Raw genomic sequence first — 20,901 nt, forward strand, 5'->3', positions numbered from 1 at the left:
CCATTCAATGTTATGCTCCCACAAATTCTAACACCAATAAAAGCAAATTCTAACACGAATAAAAGCGAAGGAGTATGCTTTTTATGACTTCTTCACTGATGTCAAGCCCCATTCGGTTCATGACAGGGGCTCTGAAGATGAGGACATCATAGCCATAAATAGCAGCCAAGCCGAGGATGCAAGGTTGAAGCCCAGTTTGATTCAAATTAGCCAAGTATCAAATTAGCCACGTAGCCTTAATTCAAAGGGGAAAGTCGAAGGGAGACCCGTCCAAATCAAGGCCTACCCAGCCTACTCAAGCACCTCCTCCTTTTGCTCCTAATTTGCTCACTCCTAATGGTTCCAAAGAACTCACGAGGATGAGGAAGGATATGAAGATGCGGAAATGGTGTATTATGGGAAGATGCCCCCATTAATTGCTACTGGGATCTCTCTCTCTCCTGGCCCTATGTGCAAAATTAGGTCCTTCCTCATCTCTAAATACCTTTTTATCATTCCTGGTTACACATTATGTTATTTGTTAAGAAATAAAAAGAGAAAATAAAAGGAAGAGAATAAGGAAACCTTGAAGTAACTGTAACTTCTACTGTAATTTCCATTACATTTGCTAGAATATAAGAGAAACGAACCAGTAAGAGAATACTTGCCCTGTTAAACCCAGGAAATACAAAACCAAATGCATCATACTAAGCAAATGAAAGTCGAGGTTAATCTTCCAGGATACAAATATGCGAAGTCAAAAATGCAACTTTCAATCGGGCAGGAAGCTTGAGATAGTGACCACCAAAGTACAACCTGATCATAATTAAGCTTCATTCCTGGAGATATGGACTTGCCTGCATGTAAATATCTGAATACAGTTGCAACTTCCACGAATAACTTTTATTTTAATAAAAAGAAGTATGCTAATAAAAAGAAATGCATCTATTCGGAACTCCAAAGAAGTGAATTTTCCCAAATTTGCTTACCAATAATCTCCCAAACCCTGAAAAGCTCATCTAAGATACCAACTTAAGGAGTCCACTCAACTGAAAAAACAACGAACATAAAGGAATTAATTATGGCTGAGAAGCTCTCTCTCTCTCTCTTTCTCTCAGTAGTCCACTCATTAGGAAAAAAAATGGACAAAGGTTAATCATAGCAGAGAATCTCTCTCTCTCTCTCTCTCTCTCTCTCTCAGTAGTCCACTCATTAGGAAAAAAAATGGACATAAAGGTTAATCATAGCAGAGAATCTCTCTCTCTCTCTATCTCTCTCATGTCCAACTTGCACAAGCAAGAACCTAATCAATATATAAGTCACATACGGCGGAGGAACTTCTTGCATCTGGCTCAAAGTTCTTTTGGACTTGTGTTTTGATTTCTTTTCACGCTTTTTGGTCCTGTAAAACAAGCATTCGTGCAGTCAGAATCCAGGTAAGTCAACATTTACTGCAATAAGTAGAAGCAAGGTTCAAAAAATCGACTCGGCCAAGGTACTCAGCACTTGGCTGAGCCAATTTACTCAGGTGAGTCCCTTGTGAGGAATAAATATGCGTACTACCCAGCATACTACTTGAGTGTTAGATATTAAATTGGCAGGTTATTAGATACATCATCTAAAAAATTGTGTACACTAGACTCAGGAAAAAATCGCCCCATCCATAGGGCGAGTCTGATTCACTCGGCCGAGTCCGAGTAGAACTGGCCGAGTCTCGAAATGCGGAAGAAAACAAGGATTCTCTGTATTAGTAGCTTACTCATCCTGCAAGCTCGGATTCCTGCAAAACTTTAGCTTCCGGTCTACATGCCTCATATCCTTCGCTTCAGGGATTTTAAGTGTACTCACCTATGTCAAATGAATCCAAAATTAATTATCAAAAAGAAATTGAGAGAAATCAATAAAGAAGAAGCACTTAGAAACTCATAATTATAAGAAAAATTATGTATGCCCCCTTGGACCATACTTTTTATACTTAGTTCCCCCCCAATTTTTTTTTAAATGACACAATGCAGCCATCACCCCAAGGAAGAAAGTAGCTTTATTTTGGACTATAAATATTCCTATATATAGAACCGCAATTCTTTTCCATCCTTTCATTTTCTCACTCAAGGCTTTTAAATTTTTAGAGAGTTTTTCTGAAACTTGAAATTTTAGAAAGTTTCTCTCTAAAAAGTTTGAGATAGTTTCTCTCTAAACACTTGAAACTTGAGAGTTTCTCTCTCTAAAAATTGAGATAGCTTCTTTCTCAAAATATTTGAAATTTGAGATAGTTTCCCTCTCTAGAAATTTTGAGATATTTCTCTCCAAAATTTCAAAATCAAACTTTTGGAGAGAAAATTTCTACCTGAGTATTTTCATCTTAAATAAAGCCACTTTCTTATTTTGGGGGGGGGGCAAGGGTAGCTGCAAAAATAAGGAGTAATTTTATAAGTATTCGGCAGTATTATGCCTTGAAAATATGGTGCAGGGGCATATACATAATTTTTCCTGAATAATAAGAAAATACGACTGACTATGAACTAGAATTTGAAATCTCACGCAAGTCCAATTAGACTCGCAAGCCCAAAATCATGCACATGAGAATTGCCCTAGTTAGGTTTTTTGGACAGATGAGTCTGTCACACATGGCTTGGCCTCGAGCCCTCAAAGAGTTCAATCAGAGTTTGTGTTTTGTAACAGTCATGAACAGAACTGAACCTATACTAAGATTTGAAAGACGTAATGCATCTATCTATGACTTGCTAGAATACTAGGATAAGAACTTGCTAGGATACTAGGATAAGAACTGAATGGGGTTGGGAATCGGATCAGTTCGACCCAACAGGTTGCCGTGGGTTCCGGGTCTGGGTCTTACTTCTGGACCCAGCGGGTCCGGGGAGGGTCCAGATCAACCCGACCCATTTTTATAGTACCCTCTAAAACATGCGCACACACACACAATATTTTACACATACCTATATAATTACTATAGTGAATATTTTATACAAATTAATAAAATCACATTTAACTTCATTACCCCAAAAGCTTAACAAAAACTTCCACTTGAATTTAACTATTTAACATTAATTATCTCTAATAATTTCAAAATCAAAATAAATCAATGTAACTAAGAAATTAAATTTTAAAAAACAAACGTCTTCGCTTTCACACCATGGTGGATGACAATTGGATCGGACAGGGTCGAGTCGACCCAACCCAATTTGCATTCCCAGGTCTGATCTGGGTCAGGTCCAGGTCCCTGGCCAACCATCAGATCCTGGTCTGGGTAGAGTGGTCTTGGACAGGTCCGGGTATATTGTCGGGTCATGCCCAACCCATTCCCAGCCCTAGAACTGAAGCTTTGTTGGTTCTGATCTTTTACAGGTCCAACATATAACTCATCTGAAAAGTTCTATCAGGATATGGGACAGATTAATAGATTGGTCTCTTCAAAGCTAGACAGACATGCGTGTGAGAGAGAGAGAGAGAGAGAGAGAGAGAGATCCAGGAAGTATGGGGACTATAAAGCGCATGGAAGCAAGAACAACCAGCTAGTTGACTCCGTCAAGGCAGTGTAGAACCATGAAACCAAGCAAATTATTTCATGGAGTTATGACAAGTGAGGTCTTGCATCAAGGGTTGTACTTGAACTTAAGTCAATCTAAGGCTTCAAATGGATAAAATGGCAATGCATTATAAGGTCCAAAAGAAGAACCAACTCAATATAGGCTGCCTTCAAATAACTTCCTAGAGTTTGCTAATGCATTATGAGGTCCTAAAGAAAAGCCAACTCAATCTAGAGCTACCTTCAAGTAACTTCCAAGAGGTCAATTAACAAATAAGAAAGATTACCCAGGAATACTTATTCAGAGAGACCGGAGGAAGGTTACCGAGGAAAAAATGTTGCACAATTTTGCAGAGACAGCTGTCCTAAAACTACACTATGGGTAGCATTTTGCCATATGCATGTCAGTCTCTCACACTGGCTTCTCGTTTCCATCCTATGCCAATTGATCAGCTATCTCATTGGTTCCCCTCCATGAGTGGTGAAGTGAAACAGGGAGATTACACAATTCTGCAAATATCTCATCTAAAATAGTCAATCTCCATGAGGGATCCATTTGCTTCATCACCCGTGTGATTACACTCTCTGAATCCCCTTCTATTACTATCTCCTTCCATTCGGGTTTTCAACTCCAAAGACCTATTAAAATGCCCATGCTCAATTAAACAAGTATCCAAAGGAGTTTTAGCAATATTTGGGGTAGTATTACTAATAACAGATTCTAGGACTTCTCGCAAGGTGCGATGCAAGTGAGGCATCATGGGCATTGTTAATAGGTCTTCAGACTTCAGATGAGGTCCTTGGAGTGCTAAGATATCACTGAGGTAGTCAACTTGCTATCTATATGCACATTCTCCAAAGGAGCAACCTTCTTTCAGCAAAGGGTAAATTGTTGCTTCCTTAAGCTTTTTGGATTCTGAAAAAGATAAATCCAAGAAATATTCCCATACCTTGACTGTAGTTTCAGAGTGCATCAATAGGTCCTTCAAATTTTTCCAAACAAATTTTCAATGTAATTTAAAGACAAGAAGTCGAGAGGGAACAAGAAACATTATCTGATCATAAGAACCATTACCACAGAATCAATGGCACTCAGGCATTTGGTTAGCTCGTGACTAGTATGCGCACCATTTTGCTGAGAGCAAAGACTCTCCAAGTATCTGCCAAAGGGTTTGCATAATTCAGAGCCACATATGAAATATTCCAACTAAATGATATAGAAGGGGAAAAAGACAGATAGCAAAATAACCATAATTAAGAAGGTTTACTTGAAACATGCAAATATGGAAGAAGTTTAGAACCTCTTGAAATCGAGAACTTTGTGTACCTCATTTGATCTCCGGAGAGCAGCCAGTGCTAACTGCACAAGATGCAAGAAGACAAACACGTATCTATAACAAACAATGTCCAATGAGAAGCCAAGTAAACTTAAAATATGCAATTTTTCCATGTGCCCACCCAGAAGTACAAAATCAAAGCAATTAAGCCAGAACATTCCTAATGTTGCACCTGATATGCCTAAGATAAAATAGCACAGACATATGAAGAAATTAATGTAACTGTTATTCTTTGCAATCTCATATCATTCACAAGAGGACCAGTAGTGGCTGAACTTTAATGCCATTACTCACATGCTAAACGTAAAGGCATGTGTGCCATATCAGGCCTTAAGTAGTCCTTTCAACAACTTAATCCTCAAAGCCAAGGCATCCCACAATACACAAGTTCAGTATTTATCTTGCTCTCAAAAGCGTGTGCTTTAAGGATGCACAAATAAGACAGGCAGCATGGCAAGTCATTGGCACAAAGGGAATGCCAAGTGATGTAATGTTCTCCATTTGCTTCTTTAAAAGTTCATTACTAATACAAGATGCAACAAGTATTTAGGGTTGATTTTTTGCTGATTTCTTGGGAATAAAAAAATCACAACACCCATGGACCAAGCATTCATTTTTTCTTGTAAGTATGTGAGGCAGCCAGTTTTCTTACTGCACTGGCATGTTTCATCTTTTAGGCAAATGAAAAATGGTATATATAACCAATAATGAGTTGCAGTGACAATCATTATTCATCACAATAAATGAAGAATGAACGCATGAATTTGTCACTAGTAAATCTTAAATGTAATATGTATAGGTTTCTCCATCACAGGAACATACTAAGAAGCATAAGTGACCGTAAAAATATTAAATTAAGGCCTAGTTCACAAGATAAATTCTGCTTCACAGTAAGTTAAATGAATGGAAAGAGTACCTGCCCAGGAGGGAAAAGAAGAGGAGCATCAGTGAGCATTGTTTTGTCAACTTCCAGCTTGGTAGCTTCCCCCAAAGCCTAGCAAATCACATACGTAATCAAAAAAGTTTTCATAGTTTGTGCATTAGAGAAAGGATTTGATACCAATCGGATTTACAGCCTCCAAAAAGACAATTCATCAATTGTTCCATTATTAAGGACTTGTATAAAGAACTCTTATGGTAGTTCCAGGGATATTCTGCTGGCTACACAAGGCTACTGCGATAGCAAGCTCTAAGAATTTTATGAACAACAAAAAACAGAAAGTGTAAAAGAAAAAAAAAGGCAAAAAAATGTCATTGAAATAATAAGGGAAAATTATAAATACCCCCCCAATTTCAACTTTCTACACATCCTAGCCCCCAATACTTTTTGATATTATACCCCAACACTATTTTTCCTGGTATTTACCCCCCCCCAGTCAAATAGCCAAAGCATTTTGAGACCAAAATGCCCTTTTTCCTTCTCTTCCCCTTTTTTCTCTCTGTCTTTTTAGACAAGTGATGCTCTCTTACTTTCTCCCTACCTCTCTCCACCCATCCTCTCCCTTTCTCTCTCTACCCATTTCTTTCTCTCGCTACCCTCCCTCACTTTCTCTCTCTATCCTCCCTCATTTTTTCTCTCTCTATCAGTCACATGCCCATAATGCGGTCCGGCACAAAAACATGTAGAAATTGGTATCACAAATTAGTACAAGTTCAGGATACACTAATGTAATCACAAATTGTTCATTCCAACAGGCGTCATGTGTACAATATCAAACCAAAGCACAATACAAGCAGAAAAATAAAACTGGCTTCTTACCTTAAGCTTCCCATCATCCAACGCATGGCTGAAATCCTGAAGAATCAGCAAAAGAAATCACCAATAATCAACACAAAGTTGTGAAAATTTGAGGAAAATAAGAAATGCAGCTAAAGAAAAATCCATTTTCTGATATTCAAATCTCAAGCTATAACAAATTTCTGCCAGCCAAGAGACCAGTGACCAGCATCTAGTAACAAAATTGCAAACAAGTTTAGTATGACATTACAACTTTAACAGAAACTGTCACTCAGCACACAAAATCAGATAAATTGATCAGATATTATTTTCAACAAACAAGTTTTGTTGAACTACAGGTCATCCCTGGAATAGTTAAGTTAAATAGGCTTCATTTTTTTTTAATGGGGCAAACCATAACTGTTGGGAGAGGAAGCAGGAGCCAGGGATCGACCCATAGTTGAAATCCCAGCATGCAGCATCAGGGAATGCTTACTAGGAAGCAACATGGGAGCAGGCCCTAGATTATATGTTACATATGTATCACTCATACGTATATACATAGAAGTGCTTGTAGAGAGGGCGCATATAATATAGGAAGGGAACCCTCTACAAGAGCAGCCACGTGTATATAACACAAGTGACGCATATGTAATACCCCCCCCTCCCCCCCCCCCCACCCCACCCCCAAAAAAAAACACACACACACGGACACAGCGTTATTCAAGGCTACACCACTCTAACAGTGTAGTTAAAACTTCCTGCTTAAATAATTTTTACAATAAGTACCCTTAAATGTTCAGAATTTACTTTTATCTATAATTAGTTCATGTATTCTGGGAAATTTTGTTATTCCAGAATCCCTCCAAAACTGAAATTCAAATTTAAAAGATTCCTTTTGACTTTTGGAATTAAAAATATACCCTTACCCAAAATTTTCAAACAAGTTATTGCTAATGTAAATTTTAGATTTGTGGCTATTTTGTTGCCAATGACAACAGCCATGAAGTCAAGGTTCTAGATCCATTTCTTGCAAATAAAATATGTAGCACCATACTGAGATCGCACACTCAGATTAAACTTCAAGAACTCATGTCCAATTCAATTCAGAAAGATTTCTAAGACCAAAGCAAGAGTTTCCATTCCAAATGAACTTTTTATGTTATATTTTGCTTTTATTGTCAAACTCTATATTGATCATAATGGAAGAACAATATGTAAGAACAAGCAAGAATAGATGGATGCATAACTTTAAAGGCAAATGAAACTCAGTCATAACAAAAGCGTTCGGCTTCTACTCTAGTGCTCCAGCTAAAGAATGGCCTTCCATTTAGTAACTGTACCTCCATATCGTTGAGAAAACCATCAACCGATCGGTATGGCGCGTAAACAATAAGATCAAATCCCAAACTCTGCAAAGATGAAATCATCATAATATACATAAAAACATGCAGCTAGGAAGATATCAACGATTACTACGTAAATGGTTGACATGCCTTAAGAACAATCATCTCATTATTGAGAATCACTTCATGGTCTTGTTGAATCCCCTTGCCAAGCTCCTCTGCTGATACATGGAATTCTTCAACCTTACATGATGTATATATGCAAGTTAGCCTGCCCAAATCAACCAGTTCAATTTCACATCATAAGACAGTAGCTCAAATTAGACAGTTTGACAATTAAGCCAAGAAAGCCACACTCATTCACATCCAATGAAGGTAATCTCAGTAATTTCAGGTAACAATGTCTTTGGCAAATTAACAATGAGAGCACAATGCCACACTGCAGATGGAATGCAACATTGCAGGCATGTATAAATAACAACAGGGAACTTGTCACAATAAAGGAACCACAATAAAGGAACCAATAAAAAATCAAAATGCTGTATATGAAATTGTTGCGTGTGCGGCAACAGGAATCAATCATTCTGGCAACAAAAGAGAAGTTATTGATAAAACTAGATTACATATTACGTTACATTAATGACCTCATTCTTACAAATGCAAGGGCTTAATTAGACAACATTCTCAACTTTCTAGGAATTGGGCTTGGGCTTGAATGGTTAGCAGTTGATGTCATGCAATGCTACATCTCAAGTTCAATTGTTACCCCTGAATTACCCAATGAAAAAGACATTCTCAACTTTCCTCATTTCGAAATTGGATTACATGTACAAAGCAAATGAACCATGTGATCTAAATGCAAAACAGCACTAGTTCATAGTACACCATAAACATATAATAATTGGAAGATTTAATTCTTAAAAGCTTGATGCACGGTATTATAAAACCAAATCTTACATTATATGTTTTGGATCATGCTCCATTACCGACCAGTTCAAATAAAACCTTTTAAAGTATATGATGGCTGTAGCCTGCGAAGTTCCAAAACAATAAATCAGCTCAGCAGCAAATTCATGAAAAGCAATACCAGATAACAGTGCCACTCATGTACAAGTGGGATATAAAATCATTGACCTGGATCTTATGGGGGAATCCAAAAGCTCCACAAACTTCTTGAATTTTTTGCTCATAAAAGATTCGCATAAGTTTCTCCTCATTAGGATTAAGTGGTTCTGGAATTGCATGCCTTCCATCACCTGAATGTGCATAAAATACAGAGTTCAACAATGTAAGTATCACAGAAATTGACAATGAACTCAGTAACTAGAAGGGTTTATCTAGGGGCTGATTCGTCTAACATTCCTAGATAGATGCTTAGGCATGCATGCGCGTGCACGTGCACAAAATATTTAATCATCCTAGATGCTTGCCAAAAAGACCTTGGTTTCTAGGGTTGCTGTCAATACCACTAGCCTCACAGATCTCATCATCGAGGAACACCTAGAGGTGATTCCCTAGATGCCTACGCATGCCCTCTTCCACAAGATAGTCAAATACAAGGGCGCTTGATAAGCTAAGTCACCAAGGAACTAAACAAGCACAAGACATTTCCATAAAGAGAATGTCGCGTAAGCCATTGGAGCACGTACCATTTTCTCTTGCATTAGTTTGTGGTTTAGGATAGGACAACGACCCGTCAATATCAACTTCCAACCGTGTAGAGCCATACTGCAAGCCCAAATGAGAAAATCAATAATACTGTGAAAGAAACATGTTCAAATTTCGATCAATAGCATGAACATCAACAAAGGAACTTTGAAGAGTCAATTATTCTACCAATCTAAGCTTTCAGTTGCATAGATGGCCAAAATGTTTTGACTCTCTCTCTCTCTCTCTCTCTCTCTCTCTCTCTCTCTATATATATATATATATATATATATATATATATATATATATATATATATATATATATATATATATATATATATAGAGCAATGATTTCATGCAACGGTTGTATAGTAGTATAATGCAAAAACCATATTAGAGACATTTGTTTGACACAGTTTTAAATGTACATTCTTTTAACTCTAAAGAACAATTACAAAAAAGAAAATTTTGAAAAAACATCCTAGAAAGTGTTTTTCTAGCCCAATTAATATAAGCTGTCCATTTTAGTGAGATGGTTAGATATAGGCCTCATAAGGATTTTTTTACGATCAAAATTTTTATATAACGTTATCATCATTAAATTAACAATGCTAAAAAAGGAAAAAGTGATTTTGAATTTGTCAAGGACTAGATCTTGAAATTCACCAAATGGACGGTTGAGATTCATTGTTGGAGGGTACTAATTTTGACCATATCTAGGGTGCAATTGAATTTTGTTTCGTAAGATTGATTATGAGGATAAAGAGAATGTGTGAGCAAAACTTGGGGTCACACAAATGCCAAAAACATGGTTTTCAAGAGGTGTTATTGCATTATACTATTATAAAACCGTTGCATGAAATCATTCCCCATATATATATATATATATATGATAGAGATTCTATTAGCCAAAGAGCGTAAACTACTCTAGAAATAAGCCCAACGGCCCAAATTGAAGGAGAGGGAGATCTAGACAGCCAAAAATGGAAGACACACTTAGCCCAGCATTTTTCAAGAATTTTCATTTGGACTGCCTAGATGGGACGTACATGCATGAAAAATTTGGAGTCCATTGGACTCCTACCATTTTCCAAAAGAAGAAATATTCTGATAAGCAACACTGGCAGTTCGTTTCTGGATCCTTCTCTTGGCCATTGGGCTTATAATATCCCAAAAGCTCATGGGCTCATGATCATGTTCCATATAGATAGATAGGACCATCAGGGTTTGGAGTGGACCCTTTCCAGTTTGTAACAGTAACGGCCATTGTATTTGAAGACAACACATTTCTTCCTAGTATGCTAAGAGAAAATGGACCATTTTTGGGTTAAAAAACATATAGCTAAATTGGAAGGTAATGGGATTTGCAAAATTGAGGTCGTGCGTTCTTTATCCAGCTTGCCTGCCAAAAAGACAAAATTCACTTGTTTTGCCACGCAATCATTTGGCAGGAAAATTGTTCTCAAGACATATTTGTAACTCATTTAATCAAGACATATCCTAATTTTACCGGGTAAAAGCGCAAGGAGATCATCAATTCCTGTCCTATCATAGACAATGCATTTCATATGAGTGAAATTCAAATGCTCAGAGGCAATTTCTTTCTAAACAACATTATTCATTTTACTATTGAAATACTTCAAGTGAATGATCTCGAAGAAGATGTTTTACGTACTTATAGCAAGAATGAATGTTCAGTTCAATTACATGCCACCAAGATTTTACTTGTCTCTCCTAGACCACCCAAACTTTGTGGATTTCGTTTCAATGAAAATTGTACCAGACTATCAGTAAAAATATATTACAGGCAATTTAAGATTTTATTTTCTTTTAAACAGAAATAACATCCTATCTCGGCACGGTACCACCAACATTTTCTTTTTCTGAGAAAAGGGTAACTGGCATCATTCTTTCACTAATAAATTAAGTCATTGAGCTTTTGCACCCCTTTACTGGTATTACAGTTTCAAGCAAATAAAACAATTATAATAATTGCATCTCTAGATGTGGAAAAAGAAAGACTTTTTTTACAACATAGTGCACATTAAGGGGCTCCAACTGGTATCAATAATATGCAAGCAGGTTGTTAATTTTTATATTTTAACCAAAAATCCAATCGGCATAACAGAGAAACGATTTATTGATAGCAAGGTACCAAATTTTTTAATAAATAATTGGAAAGTACAACTGTAAGGAATACAAACTTTAGATCCCTCACTCAACAATTTAATTGCATATAAAAAGAAATCATGTGGACTATGAGGCCTTCTGTAGTGCCAAAATCAAGGAACCTTTATAGAAATTCAATGAGTAGACAACAAAGGATCATTTAATCTAGTTGTACGACAAGAGTAGGGAGAGAAAAAGATTAGAGAAAGAATGAGCAAACTTGATCATTTCAAGCACAAACCAAGAATGAGCAAATAAATCAAAACATTAGCATCCCCAGCCAAAAACAATAAAAGTAACAATGGAATTAAAAAAAAAAAAAGATTCATTTTTATATTTGATCCAACTTCATAAAACAAATACTTGATTGAAGACTAACTAAGAATTTTTTACCTTCTGAGCACATATCTGTAACAACTGAATGCCAAATACTAAAGAAAACACGTGACAAAGATATATTTCTAAAGCGCAAGTGACCTGGTACGAGTCTCACCTTTTCAAGTGTCCTTAGAGCTCTCTGATTTGCTGCATGGCATTTTTCTATCTAATCAGAAGAATAAGTCTAGCCATTAGTAACATGTGGTCTACAAGAAATATTCAAGAACATAATAAAAAGATTCTCAGGCCAAAAGTAAAGGAGTTCCACAAACCCATATTCCAAATGTTATGCTCACGAAGATTTTTACAAGAAAGACCCTTAACATCCTACACAAACTGGAATAGAGAAACCCAGTAAAAAGGATCTTCACGTTCATTTCCCGTAACTGAATAACATGCCAAAATCTTAAAAGAAATTATTAAAATAGCAATGTACTTAGACCCTTAACATCCTACACAAACTGGAATAGAGAAACCCAGTAAAAAGGATCTTCACGTTCATTTCCCGTAACTGAATAACATGCCAAAATCTTAAAAGAAATTATTAAAATAGCAATGTACTTAACAGATCATAGAAATTCTGAAATAGCCATCAAATAAGTTAACGTTATCAAAAAAACAAAAGTTTGAGCATTAGGCATAAGAAGGATAAAATGAGACTTTACAAATAAATCCTTCCAGAAACGTAGAACCAAGTCCAACCATACAACCTTTCGCTTTGCAAAATGTCCAAATCCAACCATGCAGCATTTATACAAGGGAAAAAAAATAACGACTAGATGTTCATATCTGCTACCAAAAGGCACCCAGTGGAACCATTAAAGTAGATTGTCATCTAATCCAAAGGCTAGTGGGGGCCTCATCACTAGACACATGATTCTTGTCAACTTGGACCATGGACTAGTCATATAGCTCGATCCATTACATGTTCCTGGATATTATACAAAGAAGATCATCCATATTTGCATATGTACAAACAAAAAATGACTATAAAAAAAAAACGAAGGAAACTGTATAGTGAATACAAAGGAGTCCCAAAATTTTGGTCCTTCTACGCTTTGTTATTTACCAATAAACATAAATAAAATAAAATTTATATTTAGTCTTCATCATCAAATGTGTTAAACTTAAATTTGAAAATAGCACGTCCCATGAATTTAACTTGCATTGAACTTCAACATCTAATATATGCAGTCATAATTTCTGGACAAGTGACGCTATGCAAAAGAAAGGAACCATAAGAATGAATCATAAAAAAGATTCACAATCACACTGAGATATTTACCAAATTTAATACTATGAATTCTGAACAGGTCAAGCACATTAGAATCTTGAGCTGCAGATTTAACTATGAATTTATTCATATTCTATTTGAATGAATTTATTCATATTCTATTTGAATGAAAACAACAAGGAGAAAAAAAAAGACATGCGCTTATTAACTTCAATACCAGAGCTTGTGGGGTGAACATCCACCTCTCGCGATGAGTTGAGCTTTGAAAATCGGCCATGACGATAGAGAGAGAGAGAGAGAAATTCAGGAAATGAACAAAATCCAGTTGCAATGGGACCTATAAGGTAAAAACAAAAAAAATAAGAACAAAAACACAGCCATTGGGAACCAAAACCCTAAAATTTGAGCCAAGATACTGAGTATAACAGTAGAAAATCGATAGAAACCCAAAAATTCAGCTCAAGCCAAAACCATAGAAGTAGAACACGGAATATGAAACAGTATAATTTAAGATACTGAAAACCTAAATATAAAAAAATAAAAATAAAAATAAAGAAAATATAGGAACTATCAAGATCAACAAAGGTAGCGAAACCGTAGGATTTAGATAAAAAATAATAGGGAGTTTAAAATGCAACAGAAACCCTAAATTGCAGATAATTTAATATACAGAAAATCAATGATACACTGAAAAAAATTGTGCATAAAGGTAACTTTCCTTCTACTTTTGTGGGAATTTTTCGTCATCAAATGAATGGCATTTCTTAGATATTTAGAGGAAAATTTACAAAACAATTATGTATTAAATGAAAATAATTTAAACAAGAACATACGGCGTCCGAGTGGAATGCGACAGCGGCAGGAATGATTTGGAGGGAAAGGAAATCATCTATATGCGGTTAAGTTACGAAAAACCCTCCTCTCTACTGACAAATAACGAAGATACCCCTTAAAAGACATTCTTGCCTGCCCATGGAAGAATGAACTATGCATTCAACTTACCCCCCTCCCCCCACCTAAATTTTCCTCGTTACTTCTTTTTTCTTCTTTTCTTTTCTTTTCCTTTTCTGTATTTATTTATTTATTTATAAAACCTATATTTCCTAACAAATACCTCTCACCTAAAAAAATTAAATCTAAAACAATATTACCCCTTTTTTACCAACGAACCAATTTCTACTCTCACTCTCTCTATCTTCATGATTTACCCACCTATTTTTACTCTCATCCTCTCTCTTCACTAGCGCTCTCTCTCTCTTCACGATTTACCCACTGTTACCAGTCCGGCATCCGTATATGGCAGCCTGGGGATTAGGAAGGGCAATCCAACTTTTTCATGGGGCACTACGGCATTTCATCTCACTGGAACTACCCCAGTTTGGCGTTCTATGGGGCAGTCCGATGATTAGGATGCCAGTCTGACATTCGTATACTGCAGTTCGACGATTAGAAAGCGCAATTCGGCATTTTCATGGGGCACTCCAGCGTTTCATCTCACTGAAACTGCCCCAATCCGGCTTTCTAAGGGGCAGTCCGACGGTTAGGGAGGCTAGTCCGGCGTTCATTTATTTCAGTCCGAGGATTTTTTCTGTTGGAGGGGCGTCATTCATTTATTTCGGTCCACGGATTTTTTCTGTTGGAGGGGCATTCCGGTGTTGAACAAATTCGATCCGGTAATTTTGTTTTATTGGACCTGAAAATGACTTTTTAAAATGTGGGAAGGGTATCTTCATCAAAAAAAAAGTGCACTTTTTGTATTAAGGGGGTATTTGCTAGGAAACATAGTTTTTGAGAAAAAATTGTTAGAAAAGCTTAGGTTGTAAGCTGAATGAATAGTTACATTTGGGGGTTTATGTAATTTTCCCTTTTTAATAAGTCATATGTAACCATGTGCCAATTTTTAACATGAGCATTCTATTGCTTTGAGACTCGTCGGGACCACTTGGACTTGGCTCAATAACTTGGCCTCACTCAAGTATATTGTACACAAGTTTTTTATAAGATATATATAAGTATATAAGTTTTTTATCACGAACATCCTATTAACAGTCCACTGTCCTTTTGTTAAACCTTTATTTATTTATTTATTTTTATTTTTTTGTGTTTTAAGAACTTAGCATTTTAACCAACACGCAACCAAGATTTCCTTGTCAAGAAAAGCATATTTATATTTATAGCACCTTTTTAAAAAGCAAAAAATAATATTCTATTTTTATAGTACCTTTCTAAAAGATAAATTGAAAATATGCAGGTAGAAGATTCGAACCCAAATCATCCCGCATGGAGGAACCCCAAGAGAGGCATATTTAACCAAGAACCCCAAGGGGGGCAGATCTGAACATTAAGTCATTTGACAGTCAATTTTATAAAAACGAGAAGGCTGTAATATATATAAATTAATTTTTGTTAATGACCACGCCAGACAAAGAAGGCCTACTTTCTTCTATTGACATTAGAGATGATATGAATTAACCATTCAAATGATCCATGCAGTGAGCCACCCATCGTTTGATCTAGATCCGACGCCTCAGAGTAGTTTTTGGGAAAATTATAGATGCCCCCAATTTTAACTTTCTACACATCCTACCCTTAATACTTTTTCTATTATACCCTAACCTCAACATTATTTTTCTTTGTATTTACCCCCCAAGTTAAAGCATTTTGAGACCAAAGTGTCATTTTTATCTCTCTTCCCCTTTTCAATATACTTTTTTATATTTCTCTCTCAAACTCTCTCCAATTACCAAAACCCTCTCTCTCACACCCATCCTTTCTCTCTCCACCTGTTTCTCCATCCCTCACTCTCCCTCTCTACCCTCCCTCACTTTCTCTCTCTACCCTCCCTCACTCTCTGTCTATCTTTCTATCTCTATATCTTCCCTCATTCTTTCTCTCTCTATCATTCACATGTCCATAATGCCGCATTATGGCTATATGAAAGTTATTGGAATCCAATGCCGTTCGACACGTTTTGTGCCGGACTGATTTTTTTTTTTCGATCCGTTACGATTTTGTGTCGAACCACAAAAAAACAATTCGGTCCGACACAAAAACGTGACGAACCGTATTATGGGCATGTGAGTGATATAGAGAGAAGAATGAGGGGGGTAGAGAGAGAGAGTAGACAAAAAAAGAGAGGGGATGGGTAGAGAGAGAAAATAAGAGGAGATCACGTGTCTAAAAGGACAATGAGAAAAAACTGGGAAAAATGGCATTTGTCTCAAAATACTTTGACTATTTGACTGGGAGGAAAAAATAGTGTTGAGGTTAGGGTATAATAAAAAAAGTATTGGTTGACTCGATAAATACAAGGAAAAATAGTATTGAGTTAGGGTATAATAAAATATATATTGGGGATATATATAATTTTTTTCTATTTTAATTTTTAATTTTTTCTACAAATTGTATTTTTATGAAATTTGGGACTTGTCATCTTCTCAACGTGGCGCACTTAAAAAAATATTAAAAATATTTTTTGAAAAAAAATAATGACCAAAATACCCTTTAAAAGTTTTAGGGGTATTTAGGTCATTTTATTTTATTGATAATATTTTTTAATATTTTTTATAAGTACGAGTTTAAGAGAGGAATGGACACCCAAATTTTGGTATTAAAATAATTAATATAAAAAAATAAAAATAAAAAGTGTAGAGACATGACATTGTGATTGGGGTTATCTTAGCTGTCCATTCAGAATGGATGGTTGGATAAAGGGGAAGCATATAAGTTTTATGCTATAGGAGAAGCATAGAAAGCTTGCTCCTCTATGAATTTAGAAATTATTTACATTGGCTACAAAAAGGTCACAATCACCCGTAGTTGTAGAAAACTTCAGCAGATGGTAACCTTAACAATACTATGAATCCAAAAGTGTGGGTGAAAAAATAATATACCTCAACTACTTGATTTCACATCTAAACAACTAGGGTTATTTTTAGCCATGTGTATAAAAGGAGGGTGTCATTGCAAAAAATCTCAATTTTCAATAAGCCTTAATTTATTGATATATTCAAGATATGAGACATGAGGAGGGGGGAAGAGGATCAGAAATAGCATCACAAAAATAGCAGCTTCAAAACAGGTTTTATGTTAGAGAGGATGCCGTCGACGAGTCTTTCAATTCTCAATAGCTGCCTTATTTCAATGGCTCTTGCTTTAAGTCTCTTTGCATGAGCTCTTTTTTTTTTTTTATCAATTCTTTTTTGCAAGACCTCAAAAGTTTGTTTTCCCTTTTTCTCCAACTTAGCCCGCATCATACAAATAGAGCTTGTTTCCCCTTTTTCTCTAACTTAGCCTGCAACACGCATTATATGGTCGTTCAAAAATTAGAAAAAATGGAAATCGCTCTAAAAACTGCCATGAATTTGATTTTCTTTCAAAAAAATAAGAAATGGATCAGTATACGCTCTAAAATTATTCATAAAAAATGAGAGAAAAGAGGAGGCGGGGTATAGATTATACATCGACTTGCTTAGTAATCAAGTATAAGACTATTCTTAGTAATCAAGGATTCTTATGCTTATAATAAATATACAATGCAAAATACACTTCCATTTGATACCCATAAAACAAATGGATTCTTAAACAATATGAGAGAGAGAGAGAGAATAATATCAAATATAAATTAGTATAGTATGTACCTTGTGTTTATGTCCCTATATTTATAGGGGTGTATATATGTGTGTGTGACAAAGAGAGAGAGAGAGAGAGAGAGAGAGAGAGAGAGATCAGATTTGGGGGAAAGGGGGAGGGGAGGGGAGGGGACGGGAAGGGGATATTTTAGTTACCATAATTTTGCGTTCTTTGTTTGCATATATTTTAGTTTCTATATTTTTGGGAGTGATTGTGCCTATATTTATACTTTTCTGTTTATATATGAGGAAAAAGAGACAAAAAGGGAAACATAGGGATTTAACAATTCTACTTTTGTTTCTCATTGTCTTTTTTTGGTGTAAAATAAATTAGGAATCACTTGTTTGTGTGTGAGATAGAGAGGGATATTAAATATGCATTGCTATAGTATCTACCTTGTATTTATATCTCTACATTAAAGAGAGTAATATCAAATTTGCATTGTTATAGAGTCTATCTTGTGTTTACATATGTATATTTTATTATATGTGTGTGTGTGTGGGAGAGAGAGAAAGAAAGAGATCAAGCCATGTTTTAGTTGTTATATTTTTGTGTCCATGCTCCATATGCCTATATTCATACATAAACATTTCTTAGTGTGAGAAAAAGAGAGGAAGAGAGAGGTACTTAACAATTCTTGTGTGTGTTTGTGTGTGTGAGGGAGGGAGAGAGAGAGATGTACCATCGAGATTCAACAGTTCTAACATTGTTTTTTGTTTACTTGCAAAACGAATTAACAGCTACTAGCTCTGTGTGTGTGCGTGTATAGAGAGATTGTTACTTGTTTAAAATTTTCATTCTCTTATCGTCCCTCCAAGGACATAACTTGATATCGGTCTCTTTATCAATCACTTGGAATGGGAGAGTAATATCGAAGCCATATATCTCAATTTCACTTCCACTCTCCAAGTAACCTGCAATTGAGTCATCAATATGAATTAGAATAAATTCACCTAAAAAAAACAAAGAAAAGTATAACCCGTAAAATAACAAGTCCTGAAATGCAAACCAACCCAAATGGAGAAACTCATAGGATCTGCAATGAAACATACATTGTTGTGGCGATATCCAAATGTTCTTATCTGCAAACCGAAGTCTTTTCTTCTTGCCCATTTCCAAGGAGAAACCAATATTTAAAAGGTATTAACACATGTAATTACTCTTAATACAAATAAATATGATATCCAACAACAAAATCATAAAATTTCTAATAAAAATCCCTCCTGAATATCTCTTTTTTGAACCAAGATATACATGTTATTTTCATGATTACCAATGTCGAAGTGCAAAAGAAGAAAAAAAAAAAAAAGCTTCCCAGAAAGTAATTTCCAATTTTTATATAGAGAGATTCAGGGGGAGGGGAGAGGTTATAGAACTAAGAATGGAATATACAATAATTGTGTTTATAAGTATTTGTGTAGTTGAGAGAGAGAGAGAGAGAGAGAGAGAGAGAGGAGTGCATGTGGCAAAAAAAGAAATAAAACACATTGAGGAGAGAGATGGAGGCTTAACAAAGAAATAAAACAACAAAACAAAAATTTTACAGAAGATACTAAAAGTATTTAGAGAAGATACCTTTTTTATTGATACCAGACTTCACGAAAACAGATTTTTGCAACAAGGGCTGCTCAGAATTTTTAGAAGATGCTAATGTGACCTTCTCTTCATCTTCTTCACAATTATCCGAAGCATATTTAACTGATGGAGTAAACGAATTCTACAAGCGAAATTTAAGTAACCATTACTGACAAGAAAAAGCAAAGATTAATTCATCGTATACCAAGAATCAGAACTCCCATTTGAGAAGATGCAAGAGTGGATTGCACAAAACAGTAAAGATTACAAAACATGGGAAGAGAAAAATTAAAAATTCTCATAAGAAAGGAAAAAAATCATTAAATGACAACTCAATTTCTTTTTGTTTTCTTTTTTTTTTTAAATAGTTGTCCTATTTTCCCAATTTTTTTCCATGAGAAGAAACAAAAAACAGAGTGACCAATTTTTTAAGACACAAAAAACCACCCTAAAAACTAAAAAAAGAAAAGAAATGAAATGAAAATTTTCATTCAAGGTATGAAGACCAAGCGAGAGAGAGAGAGAGAGAGAGAGAGCCCAAATAAGTAGACCCATGGTTTGTTCTCATGGGTTTTCTTGCTAAAGAAAAAAAAATCTCAGTAAGAAGACCTTGGTTTCCTCTTATGGGTGTTTTTTACTGTAGAAAAAGGAGACCAAATAGGGATATCCATGGTTTTCTAATGGAGAATAACCACTAGTACTAGCATGATTCTAAAAAAGCTAATTTTTTGCCTAAAGAAATATTATTGGAGTCAATCCTTACAACCAATGCTTGGCAACATTACAAGATAATTAGTCTAATCACCAACTCCCTCACTCATTTCAATAGATTCAATAGCAACCAATCATTTAAACAAACAAGAATCCTAGAGATCCATCAGAAACATAACTAGCTAGATGTTCTCAACAAAAATAAAACTAAGATATTGTTCAGTGGGGATTAAGATAGGTGTGAATTTGAGAAATGACACAAGTGAAGCAGATGCTCATGATCAGTGGTCGAGCTCTTTTATAAAACACATACGATTATATATCAACAACATTTTTTTCAATAAAAAAAGGCAATGCAGTGTTTATCAATTATCTTATATCACAATGTGGGGGGCGTGAATTTATTTAAAATTATCCATTGGATCAAGCCTTAGCTCTAACAAATAAAAATCCACATGCAGAAAAACAACAAACAAGATAAGAATACTGCATGATAAATCCAATCTATGTCCACTGCTATCTACTTTGCAATTTAAAGTCATAATCACCACTTAATGGCATAGGAAAAAGATAGGACTTTTCTTTCATAAAAAAAAGAAGGTCCACGGTTTTCTTGTCATAGGCTCTCT

At 35.5% G+C, this 20,901-nt stretch overlaps 1 protein-coding gene and 1 long non-coding RNA gene across 19 annotated transcripts; both read right to left on the minus strand.

The window, feature by feature from the left end:
* Positions 1-555: 555 nt before the first annotated feature.
* On the minus strand, positions 556-14,373 carry CYCH;1 (cyclin H;1). Of its 18 annotated transcripts, none has more exons than XM_020666223.2 (16): positions 14,188-14,373; positions 13,572-13,691; positions 12,236-12,286; positions 9,576-9,654; positions 9,061-9,182; positions 8,884-8,957; positions 8,077-8,197; positions 7,924-7,992; positions 6,623-6,658; positions 5,780-5,857; positions 4,828-4,886; positions 4,602-4,686; positions 1,739-1,827; positions 1,307-1,381; positions 969-1,028; positions 556-818 (listed from the first exon to the last, which is right to left on the minus strand). In XM_020666223.2, exons 2-15 carry the CDS (start codon positions 13,629-13,631, stop codon positions 1,025-1,027), a joined length of 1,002 nt encoding a protein of 333 aa, XP_020521882.1. In that variant the 5' UTR covers positions 13,632-13,691; positions 14,188-14,373; the 3' UTR covers positions 556-818; positions 969-1,024. The 18 variants fall into 18 exon arrangements, with proteins under 18 accessions (XP_020521882.1, XP_088713251.1, XP_088713250.1 ...); XM_088857125.1 differs by having other exon boundaries at positions 4,854-4,886; positions 14,188-14,372; XM_088857124.1 differs by having other exon boundaries at positions 556-836; positions 4,854-4,886; positions 14,188-14,372.
* A 4,299-nt stretch (positions 14,374-18,672) lies between these two features.
* Positions 18,673-19,123, minus strand: LOC148778999 (uncharacterized). The gene is made up of 2 exons (XR_016047722.1): positions 19,039-19,123; positions 18,673-18,900 (listed from the first exon to the last, which is right to left on the minus strand). It is a non-coding gene; the product is annotated as an uncharacterized LOC148778999 (long non-coding RNA).
* Between the last annotated feature and the right edge of the window lie 1,778 nt (positions 19,124-20,901).

The sequence above is a fragment of the Amborella trichopoda genome, chromosome 13 (assembly GCF_054954075.1).
Source record: "Amborella trichopoda isolate Santa Cruz 75 chromosome 13, AtrichopodaSantaCruz75HAP2 v2.0, whole genome shotgun sequence".
NCBI lineage: Eukaryota > Viridiplantae > Streptophyta > Magnoliopsida > Amborellales > Amborellaceae > Amborella > Amborella trichopoda.